This window comes from Lepidochelys kempii, chromosome 7 (genome assembly GCF_965140285.1).
Source record: "Lepidochelys kempii isolate rLepKem1 chromosome 7, rLepKem1.hap1, whole genome shotgun sequence".
Lineage (NCBI taxonomy): Eukaryota > Metazoa > Chordata > Testudines > Cheloniidae > Lepidochelys > Lepidochelys kempii.
The window spans coordinates 19424083-19437616 of NC_136386.1; the positions used below are offsets into that span (position 1 = coordinate 19424083).

Consider the following 13534-nt stretch of genomic DNA (forward strand, 5'->3'; position numbering starts at 1 on the left):
TCTCACTTAACTGTGAGGGATGGCGAGGAGGCCCAACAGACTAGATACCAGCAGGCAAAAACAAAAAAATACATAATTTAAATGACAAAGGACAGGCACTCTCTCAATATAGCGAGAGAGCATGGGTAGCAGGTGGAGCTCCCTTTGGGGAGGCTAGCCCCTGGCTTGGCCCCTTCCGCCTCCACCCCACCCCACGGCTGGAGCCCAGAGACTCCTGATCCCCCATGGCCAGAACTCCAAGCGCCCCCCCGCCCTTGGCTGGAGGAGCCCCAGGCCACCCGAAGCCCTGATCCCCCGCCCCACCTGCCCAGAGAAGCCCCGGGACAGTTGCAGCTGCGCCTCCCCTAACTAGACCCCAAGCCGACCCAGGGGAAAGCCTCTTGTCCCAAACAAGCTTTTGATATGCCCCATGCACATTGCGGGGTGGCTGAGGAGGCACTGTGCGCTTTTCAGCTTCCTGGGTTCAGCAGTAATCTCTCTGGAGTCCAGGATGATGAACCTGAGAATCTGAATAGCACATACTGCCGCCTCAGCCACCCTGGAACCTGCATGGGGCATAATAAAGCAAAAACTTCCCTTGCCAAACCCCACAACCTATCATTCCTGCTGCCCATGCAAGAGAGCACTATTGTACCTGACTGTGAAAATGACCCTTTAAAGTCTCCTTCAAATGCATACTTCCATGTTGGACTTTTTGAATAGCCTGGAGGTCTGGCTGTTCAAATTCAGCAGAGAGCCAGTCCACCTTGCCCCTCCATCCTGGTGGCAGCTTTCCCCACTTTGCCTCAAATATATTATGCAGTACACAACAAGCAGCTATAACTATTGGAATTATTTTTTCCTCACTGAGATCTAACATAGTGAGGATATGCCAATGACCCATCAATCCACTAAAAGAACATTCCATAGTCACTCTGCACCTACTGAGTCAGTAGCTCAATCTTTCTTTGGCATTGTCCAGATGGCCAGTGTATGGCTCATGAGCCAGGGAGCTAGGGGTAGGCTGGGACCCCCAGAATCACTATGGGCATCTCCACATCACCAGTGGCAGTCTGCCACATGGGAAAGAAGTGTCCCTGCATGCAGTTTTCTGAAAACTTCTGTGTTCATAAAGATGCAAGCATCACCCACCTTTCCCTGTCCAATCCACACTGATATCAATGAAGTGTCCCCACTGATCCACTAACACTGGCATAACCATGGAAAAGTATCCCTCTCTGTTGATGTACTCAGCAGCAAGGAAGGCTGGTGCCAAAATAGGGATATGCATCCATTTACTGCCCCACTGTAGTTCAGAAATCCCATAGTTGCAAATCCATCCACTATTTCTTGCACACTGCCAGGAATGAGAGATGATTAATGGCCCTACACAATTGTCTGACCAGAGTCCCAGTGTGGATTTTCCAACCTCAAAATTATTTCCCACTGACTGGTAACAATCTGACATTGCAAGCTTCCACATCATGATCAACACTCACTTCTCCACTGCCCAAACAGCTCCCATTATGCTGTTCATTATGCTGTTCATGCACTGCAATGAGGTTTTTGCATCCAGAAGTGCTATAGACACCACTCTTCATCCCAAACCTGGATTACTATGTGACCCACTAATCAGTGCTTGTCTCAGGCCCTGAAGTGGTGCTCCACTGTCTGCAGCTGCTCTGTGAATATCACCAGCAACCTGGATCCACCCTCCCCCCCACACCTCCCGTCCAACAAACTCTCCTCAAAGACATCCTCATCTTCCTCATTGTGATCCCAGTTGTTGCAGTACTTCTTGGAGATCTACCTCCTGTATTTACAATGCTCATAAGAACAATGCTGAGCTCAGTGGACTCCACGCTTCTGTCAAAGAATGAAAAGCACTGTGAGAGTTTGTTGGATGTTTTAAAAAGGCACAAAAAATAGGGGACGTGGAAGGCATTCTGGTCTGGAGAACATTGCATGCTGGGAACTTGACCCTTACCTCCCAGAAATCCCTGGACTAATCATTACTATCCCACAAAACATTGCAAAAGTATACCAAAAGGCAATGTGACAGATGGCAGCGCATAGCACACAGGGATACCTTCCCATGTTGCATATCACTCTACGGATACACACACACACACAAACTCCTGGCAAGTATGTGCATCGCTGATGCAAGCAGCCAAGTATGCACACGCCCAAGTGATATACAAATTTAGGCAGCTGTATGCCCATGTAACTTGTGTTTGCAGTGTAGACATGGCTTAAGTATAGCAAAATGTTTACAACTCACAGCTCAGAATTAGGACTTTGTGGCAATATTTAACTGAACATAAAGGGCTGAATTGCCACTTATTTCAACATGTTAAAGTGTTATTACAGAATCTCCGGAAAAAAACAGGAAGCACCACTCCTCTTCCAAAATGAAAAAGGTAATGATCTGAAAACTGGAAGAAAATATCTAAGATGGGGAATCCAGAGAGGGTATGTCCGTTGGCAGAGTAAGTGATTTTTTTCAAACCAAGCACACGAAGGATCTGGGCAAGAAAAAACCCAAACTGAACACTTCCACCTGCAAAAAACCCTAAGCAGTATTGTACAACTCTGATACAAACAAGTCTTCCACATATCTGATGGAAACAGAAGAGCTACACGTCAGAAATTCTATTGTAAGCAACAAATAAATAAGTGTTGTCCCGTGACCACTGTAAGTGGGTGAGAGCCCAACTGAGGAGAAAAGATCGAAAACCAGGAAAAAAAATGTTTTGACTGAAATTCCCGTTTATTATGTAATTGCATCAGTATTAAATCACAGGCCCCATATGGCAGCTTCACTTGCTATTTGCATGCAATTATCTCTTGAAGAAAGTAGTACATAGCAGTGACAATGTAAGTTACAATCTTTCCTCAGACACTGCCATTCAACTGCCATCCGTATCAGGAAAATGAAACACTGTTAGTGTTATTTCTAGGATTAATAATACTTTTTAAAATTATTTAAGAGCTTAGGCCATAAAGGACTAACATGGTCAGTTAAACAAAACCACAGAAGCTTGCTGAGTACTTTTTACCTGAAACTCTCAATCTGAAATTTGCTACTGATTTCTTTTTAAAATAAAGCTTTTAAATAAAGATAGCCCAATAGCTTCACCTTTTGTGTTCCAGAACTCCTACTAGCTTTTATTTGGATTGCAATTATTTTAAAAGATTCAAAGTACACTCGATTGACATAGGCTGGAATAGGACCCAGGAGTCTCAACTCTGAGCCCCCGATCTGATTAACCACTGCCCTCCACTTGTTATAAAAGAACCACTTATGTCTCCTTAAGTTTCCTATGCACTTCACACAAAGTAAACCATGATTCCAGATGCAATGCTTTTACAGTCTCAAGTGAGACTAGACAGAGGGTTACAAAAACTAAAGGTTAAAAATATGAATTGCACATAAAAATCAGACATGCAGAATTTAAAGACAGGCTTTACAAATTTATTGGGTTCACTATTTTTAGCTTTATTTCAATTCTATCTTACTTTTTCTCCATTAAATACACTTTTCACCCCTTCCCTGTGCTATCATTTGAAATTACATTGTACTAATTCTGCATATAAATTGTAGCAAGAAGTGAGCGCGCCAAATTTTGGCAATACAAATCACGCATGACTCTTGCAGAAAAATCCCTCTAAATGGCCACAAAGGAGCAGACAATGCTGAATTAATTTTTCAAAAGAGCAAAACACCACATTTTGAAATGCTGATTTGACTAATGGGCTGAATGATGGTATTGTGGTTGTACTGAATCATAAAGCAATGAACTCTGCTAGTACACATGTATCAATGACTTGAAATGTACATGTGGGGTTTTTTTTAAATGTACTACACATTTATACTGTAACATTAGCTAAATATTGCAGCTTTAAGTAATTTTTAACATTTCAGACTGCATGCTTAATCTATGGAACAGATTACAATAAAATTCTTGTTTCAGGCAGAACCGATACGCCTACATCATTTCTGCAAACACAGCCCTTTATGCAAATCCCAGGCAAGTTGCTCACTTGTTAGTTCTGTAGCAAACTTTTTTGCTTTTCATTTAGAAATTCCAACCAATAGGGCAACATTTCTGCTTTACTTCCAATGGAACAGAAGCTATTTACCTCCCCCCCCATCATGCAGATTAGTTTTAAGGGCAGGTCATATGTCTAGTAAGACCTCTGAGTAAAATTATTCAGATTTCATAGCATTACTGGAATAGACATTGTAGAGCCCTGTGGGATACAGAGATCACCTTCAACCCTGCCTTTGTGAGGCATTTTAAACTCAGGATTAAGGCAGCATGAAGCACCTGCATACCTCTTCCAACCTCCACTGCCTAACAGTCTGTTACACAGCATTGGTCTCTGCTCTAGGGAAGCAAGTGGGGCTTCTCACCTGTAACATGTAAAATTTGTCTAGAGAAGAGAACGAGCTGCTCCTCCTAGAGCTCTTTCCCTACCTATTTTATTCCTGTGGACTAGTTTACAGTTCATTAAAAGAGCCGCGTGCAGTGCCAGAAACTGCACAGGCAGGTACCACGGCATCTTCTGCCAATGAATCACAGTCCTGACCCACAGCAACTTTAATTCAAGGTCCCATTCTTAGTCATAGAAAATTAGGTCAAATGGTGGATTTGTTTTATGATGTGGATAATCATCCACCAATAAATCAAATGGGATCAGTAAATTCATTCTCACTTGTGACCCTAATAGTATTTAAAAACAACTTCAGAGAAAGATTAAACGACAGGGGAGGGACAAAGGGAGTTGCCCATCATCTAAATACTAATGACTTCCCTCTCTTGGTTTTTACACTGTGTCCCCACCACAGTGGTATTTAAGTATTTAAAATACTGTAGGTACTCTACACAAAGGTGACTTTACTTTCTGCCTCTCTCCCCTGTACAGAGGAGGACTGATTAGAGCATTTCATTCCTTTTACTCTTCTGCCCGGGTCTTCTCTCCTGCATAGTAAGAGTAGACAGAAGCATATGCATGTCTCACTGATGTTCTGCAGCTACTGGAAGAACTTCAACATGTGACATGCCAGGCCCTCATGATAGGCACTGGGGACTGTCACTGAAAATCAAACACTCTGTAGGGCAGGGTGTCTGCTTTCCGAAAGAGAATGGTCACTAAACACACACAGTATTAAAAAAAATCAAAAACTAATGACATTGCCAGTTATTGCCATTTTAGAATTACCTCTTAGTTAAGGTTATGGTAAATTGATGAGAGTAACTAGAACTGAAGTTCTTATTAATGACCTGTCTTTCACTAAAAGACATCACTGTAGATTTGAAGCAGCCTTTGAAACCACAGGGTTTGCTGCCTTCTGCAGAGTTTTGTTAGTGTAGAAGTAATTTTTGGCAGGGAAAGCGAAGGAACATGCTTTTGTAGTGGGATAAGACTTCAGTTCAAAAACTGTTTGTATTTTGCATGAGGACTCTGATGGACATTTATATAAAATGAAAATTACCACATATCCTGTTGTCATGGTTACAGGGCAAACCTGCACCTTAGACCCCTTTTACTCTCTCAAGCACACCTCGGAGGTGACAGAACCGGCTTCCTGCACCTCACTCTGGGTGCAACCATGCTATGCAATGACTCTCAGACAACCTCTGGGCTGCAGCCCCCCATTTCCCAACCATGTTAACGCAACTGGGCCAGCTCTGTTTTGGCACCTCTCGTCATTATAGGTAGCTATGACCAGCAAGGTGGTTAATGGAACTCCAACACAGCTTATTCAAACAAAGTATTATTTATTTACTCACCCAATAGTACAAAGCATGCAGATCAAGGGTAAAAAAAATAAACATCTACATGCATATTTCCCTTCATATAACCGTTAATCTTTCCTGCGTTTCACCTAGACTACTTACGTCCACTGCAGGAACCGTGTGCAATAGAAACCTCTCAGAGATAGCTCTATACAGTGGGATCTGTTTGACCCAGGTCACAGCAAAAAAGCTTTCCAACAAGTGGGGGGAAGATATAAAAGAGGGACAGTGACAACATGAGGCGTCCTCACTCTCTCTACGACACCATACCTGAGGAACAAAGACTGAACTGTGAGAAGTGATGGTCCCAGGCTAAGATCTTTAGCCTATGTAAGAAAACCTGAGAAAGCCAAGGCAACTTGTGCCTTAAGAATCTGCCAGCCTGTTTATCACTCAGGGTGAGAATCTGTTAATTTGTATACTACCTATGTAGTGTGTTAAACTCAGTCTGCAGTTTTTGTTTATTTACTAAGGTAAACTGCTTTGTTCTGTTTGTTATCCCTTTAACCACTTAACATTCACCTTTTGTAGTTGTTAAACATATTTCTTGTTAATAATAAAACCCAGTTTATGTAATTTCTAACTGGGGGGCAAGACATCATGCACATCTCTCTTCACGTTGAGAAGAGGGTGGATTTTTATTAGCTTGAGCTGTGCAGATTTTTCTATACAGTGCAAGACCGTATTATTTTCGGTTTATCTCCCAAAAGTGGTATGCACATAAGTGCTGGGAGAGGCCTCTCACACAGAGCTGACTTCAGTCTGTGACTGCAGTGGGGTGTGTCCCTGTGTGTGTGTGTGCTGCAAGAGGCTGGAGAGTCTAATTCAGCAAAGCAGGGAGAGGGAACCCTGGCTGGTTGAGCAAGAGAGGCTCAGTGAAATTCCAGTACATCAGGTGGCACCCCAGAAGGGGGCAGTCCAACCCGTCACAAATACCCTGTCCTAAAATGAGAAACTCAAGGCACACCAACTTGAATATTTTTTTAAACTAACTGATGTAGAAACAAATGCAGATTCTGATACATCACCTTTTATGAAATTGTTTTTTTAAAGATCTTTTTTAAAAAAAAAGTGCGTTTTTTCTGCTCCCCAGATCATTTGAACTGCCTTTCCAGCAGATGAGAAGCTGACTATACAAGCAAAACAGTGAAACTGACTAAAAGGCTGGCAAATGCACAAAGTGAACTGAAAAAAATAAGAATTTTTTCCCTACTAATTTCTCAGCTGTAGTCCTCTTACACATTACTTATAATTTTACTGGGTACAACATGTGACTTTCAACCTGCTATGCCTCTAACAGAGAATGGAGTCTGTGAGCCACATTCTGCCACCCTTATTCACAGGGTAGCATCCTGCTCCACAAATATTCCCAATAAAGTAAGGGTGGCAAAACACAGACCTGTAACATGAGTCCAGAAGAACATTGCAGTAGTCTTAACTTGCTAAACCTCTTGAGTACAATCGGTATTGCCCAATAGTAGTTTTTTTCAGTGGGGTTTGCTGCAATAGTTCACTTGTCACCAAGCAGTTCCATGTTTTTTTCATAATGTACAGTAGCAGTGACAAATTTTTGCTACCCCTGGGGAACTGCAAAATCTACACTCCTCATGGTTCATACTGCACAGTAACAATGTCATTGTCTGTTCTGCCTCTCTGCTACAAGCAGCCCATGCCTACCAAAATACCCAGCACAACACCTGACTTGATTCTTATATTGATTCCTCACTCTAAACTAGTGCATGGAATGCCTGTATTTCATGATAATGTTAATCTTCTAACGGAGCAATCTGCAGAGACAGAGATTAACATTCCAGCATAATCATAGTGACTTCAAAAAGGAGAGTGAATGTTAGGTAGATGACAACCCAGCAGCAAAAATCTCATCAAAATGAGAGTTTCAGTCAGCAGGCTCAATTAGCTGACAGTGTTAGTGGAAGTCAAGCAAATCACTATTTCAGACTGGGAAAAAAGAACCCTCAGTAAACCAGGTGGTTTTGGAAAGGAGCTCCCAGACTAGGGAGAAAACCATGACATAACTAACATTTAAAATATGCTAAAATACGCAATATCTTACTAGTCAAAAAGTATTTTGGATGATTAGCTTTTCAGGGCAAGGACAGTCTCTTACTATACATCTATACAGCACCCAGAACAATGCGGTACTGATACTGATTGGAACCTTTGGGTGATACCAGAATACAAATAGGTAGGATACAGACCATGAACACTAGGTACTGATTCTAGCAGTAGTAGCAAAAAAAGTTAGCAGCTTACAGCACAGTTAGGGATCAAACAAATCATATATAGAATCAATATCCAGTGACCCTGGTCTGTATCCTATTATGTATTAGGTACAAACACCGAGCAAGGAAAGTTTCAGCCCAAATGCCCTACCTATAATAGAAGCACATAAGTCGTCTTAACCATTGTCTTAAACAGTGAAAAACAGCACTTTCATGTTCTTATAACATGGTTGGTCTAAATCTTACCATACATTTTGAAACAATTTTACCTTTAGGCTGAAAGTTAAACTCCGACAATCTGGCATTATGAAAAAATATGCCAAATATGCCATGCTTCTGGAACAAATTAAAATGTTCCAACTGTCTGTGGCAAATGTTTTGAGAGGTGGTATTTTCCCAAAAGGATCTTATTTGCTGGTGAGCTAAGTCTGCTTATTTTAAAAAAAAAAAAAAAAAAAAACCACACGATTCTTGTAGGCACAACTCAAATCCAAAAATTGCCCCTCCTTCCTGCCCTTCCCCCCAAAATAGTGGTTAGGAAGATCAGCCAAATGGAATGGGAAGAGGAACCCCATTCTCCTTAAGTCAGGAGGAACACTAATTGGAGGGAGGTAGGACGGGTGGAAGACAGAGGGGGCAAGAGAAGGGCCACCTCTTCTGGTGAAAGAGCCATCTTATGTGGCAGGCACTATTCAATATGTGGTGCCTTTAAGTAGGAAGAGCAGCCACCAATGTTGCCTTTCAATTGTCAAAGGTAATATGTACCAAGGCGGCCCAGGTACACATACTGTACCTTGTCAAGCTACAAGCATTTCAATGCTTTTACAATACAATATAGTATACAATACCACAAAAACAAAATGACAAGTTTTATCATTTCCAGTGAAAACATCAATCACATTCATTTCCCAGCAAGTATGCTCTAAGGCACAAGTAATGTCTCCTGCAGATAAATAAGTTTAAAACCATGGTAATTTAAGTTCAGCTCCAGTGATAGGCTGTCAGTCATCTTAATCGTTAAACTACAAACAGTGTTACTATAGTTTTTGGCTTTGGGTAATTAGGTCCTTATGAGCTCTCATGTCTATTACCTCCCACTAAAGTCTCACAAAATATGAGCCATGAGCCTTCTCTCAACAAAAAAGGAGCCACCACAAACTAATTTAAAACCAGTGAAAGGTGCTATCTTTGGTAGAGTTCAAGTATGAAGTCAGTACTCTTTAAGGATGTGCATTCCACATTACTATTTATTGCTATTCGACTAAACTCTGTCATGAAATTAAAGCCACAAACAGATACCGCTCCAGGAACTGAAGCAGTCTGCCTATCTTAGGTGGAATCTTTATTCTATTGATATGTCTGCATTAGAATAAAATTGTAATTAATGCTAATACTTTAATTACTGCCTATATATGAACAGAATTCTCATCATGCACTAATTTTTGGCTAAATACCAGGGAAAGCGTAGACAGCGAGACATCAGACTATGGAATAGTCCAAGGAAAGTAGCTGCACTTTTGTCATTTGGAACATTTAAAAGTAAACTAATAAGTCAACAATTCAAACCTGTGATGTCTGGTAGCAATTGACAACTGCCACCATAGAACAGTCAGATGTAAGCAGTGACCACTGCCCAAAATGTCACACACACACAACTGGTACCAATTACTACCATTCTTGGAAGTCTCAAGGGAGAACCCGTGGACTACCTTCCCACTTCTCAGGTGGCCCCTCCAAAACAAGGTTTAGTCTCATCAATGGAGCAGTGTGAGGAAACTTTCAACCAATACTGCTGTATCCATTCTGTAATTTAAGAACCTCAGTCTCCACTACTATTAATTTTTGAGAGGTTTTGTATTTACTAAAATGGCTTCAAGAGTTAAAGAAATCCAATTCTCCATCTGGTTAATTATAGTCGTTTATACTAAATCAAATTAGACTTGGAAATCAGTTTTGTGTACTTGAAAATACTGTCCTAATTAGAGTATTTGTTTCATCTTTGACAAAGCATGATGAAAAATGTAGTAATGAAGTGGCAGGTATTCCTTATATCTTTAACAATAAACTCTAATTCCAAGATCTTGTCCCTAACGCATGGATTTATTAGGGTCCTAATCCCTCAAAAGCTATACTTTATAAAAATTATAAAATTTTTATCAACATTGTACAAACATGAAATCCAATAGTGCATCAGCTCTGCATCTGATTTGTTCTGAGCTAGATTCTTATAAGTTATTTTAATAAAGAACATAAAAACCAGAATATATTTACCAGAACAGCATGTTCTTTCATTATCACATTTATTCTCCTGTGAATAAAAAGTATGCCCTCTTACAACACTTATCTGGACATATGAAGGCTTTTTATAAATAGTACCACATATATTCCGGGCATTAGCCTTGGTTAAATCAGAAGGCTAATTTTTCAAATGGAGGAAGTTTAACAGGCAGAGATGAATCTTTGTTTTCCTCAGTCAGCACTTTTAAATGTACCAAGTAAATCGATGTAGAATAGAAGAAAAAAAAGTGCAAGACAGACTTTTCTCAACCTTACCCCCATCAATCCACTAACTGAAATAGCTTTGCAACCACATGTTGGAACAGATACCACTAGACAGAGACTACATCACTTGTAAACACTTTCTCACATAGATTAGGTAAACTAAGACACTATTAATATAATTCAGCTTCCTGGCTGCTCTAAACAGGATCAATCAGTTTACATGGCAGCGTGAAAACATCTTAAATATAGTCCCACACTGAGTTCACTAAAAACCCAGGTTTTGGGATAGTTTCTCAACATCCAGAGTCTACTTGGATGGATCCATAGTTCCATTCACACAAACTAAACTGTCAATTTTTCTGTAATATAAAGAAGGCCAAAGAGTTACCCAACTTACTAAATAAAGATTTGCTGTAGCAGTCTAGAATGACAGACGCTAATAAGAGGTAGAACTAGAACAGCTGTTGCTGTCACCACCATTACTTCTTTGATTATGGAACACAACATGACCAATATAATGCACTAAGTGTAGCTCTCCAGTTCTGGAGAACAAATGCACATAAAATAAGTCACACATCATTTGAGAAAAAAAGACGTAATGTTGGAATCTTTTCAAGCTCCTTGCTCCACTGGTGAAAATGCTATTTTACATAGTAGCTCTAGTCTATGGCAAGAGAAAAACTTGCTTTAAAAGAGAATTCAAACGGTTTAACAAAACCTAGAAGTAGACTGATAATAAATAAAGATCGGTCTGGGTAACTTACCCGCTCCACTGCTGTGGCCTCCTCACCAGCTACACAAACAGAAGTCATCTCCAGCACAGACAGGTTAATAGGAGTATCAGTGGTGGAGGAAGACCTGGGCCGGCCTGAATGCATATCTTGGGAAGATTTCCTGTTGATCTGTGGGCTTCCCTTTGGGGCATCCGACTTGCCTCGCCTGCTATGGAGGCTTGTCCCTCTCTTCATCTTAGGTGGCACTCTGATCTGCTGAAGCACTCGATTCAGAGCTGTGGGGTGGGTGGAGACACCATCAATTTCAGTACAGGTGCTTTGGCTTTCCAAATCCATTTCGGGCTCCATATCGGCCTGAGTTTGTTGCACATCATGTGGAGACACTGAAGACCTCCTGCGCTGGTGCTGGAAAAGTTGTTTCAAGCCTTGGCCAATCACATTAATGTTCTCCAAAGCATTATGAGTAATTTTGGACAACTTTTGCTCAGATTCGTGTTGTTTTTTGGTATCTTGATCTTGGGATTTGCCTCCAGGATCAGGGTCGTCATAGATCTGTTCACTGCCAGAAGGCTCCATTAGATGACACCCAACACGTTTATTTGACAATTCATAAACACAGATGTCCCCTGTCTTTATGTATTTTTTTAAATGCCAAGATTGTCAGCCAATTAGGTGTGCAATTGCTTCAAGAGCGACTACACATGCAGCTGTGCCACGGAGGTCTCATGCTTATCTAATGTTAAACAAAAGAGCCAATATTACACATCCATGCAGAAACTAGCAGGTTAAAAAAATCAATACAGAAAACATGCTGTTAAAGTCTCTCTCTTTTGTTCAAGCATCCTTCAGCCATTATATTAGAATCATGTATGCTGTGTGCAGAACAGAGAGGCTATGAAAGGACTGCTCATTCTTTATCAATGAGAAAATGTCCAGGACAGGAGGTGAAGCTGGGGAAAGTGAGAAAAAAGTTAAAAATGCTTCTCATGAAAAACAGGGAATGCATGCAATAGAGCCCAGAACAGTACCTGATAGAACTTGAGTCACTGGGATTCAATATTCATAGTTACATGTTATGTCATAATAGATTAATCGCCACTGCAAGATTGTCTTATCAATGATCTGATCTTCAAATGTAATAGCTGTTCTAACACCTATCATATTTTAGATATACTGGAAAACAGAGTAATGAGTCCACAGCTCATTACCAACTACAGCTGTTTATTTCCAATCAAATACACCATGGAATGGCTCATTACTACTAGTATCCATCAAGGCTACAGGTAACTGGATGCTAAAGCTTGCCTTCAAGTGGGGACAGGGAAGCTACTTAGGCGTAACTGGTATAATTTGGTCTATAAAAGTATCTGAGCAAACAAAAAATGCCTTTCTAAAAGCAGATTACTAAGTAACTAGACAGACAGAGGCAGCAGCACAGACATTTCTAGCTCAGCCATTTGAGAAGAGAAAGTGTTCAGCTTCTCCCAGCAAGTCTCAACCCCACCTCCCCCCTTGCTTCAGATGGGAGTTGCCCGCACAACACTGACTGCAGTTGAGTGCTAAGATGGTAACACACTGCAGGAGGAATGCAGCAAGGGGATGAGGAAGGGAGTACAGAGGATCTTTTAATATTAAAAGCAGAATATTTAGTGGGGGCTGGAGTGAGTGTGGGAAGGTTCACATTACTGCCATAGTTAATGAGATCACATGCACAGAAATTGGAGGTTGTTTTCTTGTGGGAGAAGATTTTGATTGTGCTTCTATAAATATATACACCAAATCACAGAAGTCCGCTCTCAATCTTGGCAGGAGACAGCATGAAAAAACCATGATCTTATTAAAATGCAACATATGTTTAGGATTTATTAGAACATTCATTTTAATCTTAACATAGCTGGATTGAGAAGGGATTATGATCCAAGATCTCCCTCAGTTTTGTGCACCTTAGACATAACACAATGGGTTAAACTGACATTCCAAGGAAAATTATAGCAGGCAGCACAGCAAGACCAACCAAATGAGCTGCATCAAACTCCTCCTCTTGGATGCCTTAGCAGATGGAGGCAAAATAAAGTACAATATTTAACAGGAAACATACTTTCTTGTGTTGTACTTTTCACCTGAAGATTTCAAAGCATATTGAAAGCATTAAGCCTCAAAAACTTTGGGGGTAAGTGTATAACCGCATTTTAGACTGAATGGCAGACTAAGGCACAGAAAGGTTAATGACTTGACCACATTCATACAGTAATTCAGTGGCAGAGCTAGTAAA

At 40.8% G+C, this 13534-nt stretch overlaps 1 protein-coding gene across 11 annotated transcripts in view; it reads right to left on the minus strand.

Annotated features, from left to right (window-relative positions):
* The window catches only part of TMCC1 (transmembrane and coiled-coil domain family 1), a 202349-nt gene that overhangs the window by 141456 nt on the left and 47359 nt on the right, over window positions 1-13534 (minus strand). For 8 of the 11 annotated variants that reach the window (XM_073351263.2, XM_073351258.2, XM_073351256.2 and 5 more), the window contains one exon: window positions 11293-11995. The exons of the other annotated variants lie outside the window; for them this stretch is intronic. In XM_073351263.2, the coding sequence (XP_073207364.1) occupies window positions 11293-11838 (546 nt within the window). In that variant the 5' untranslated portion in view covers window positions 11839-11995. The remainder of the gene's footprint in view (window positions 1-11292; window positions 11996-13534) is intronic. 11 annotated transcript variants of the gene reach the window in all.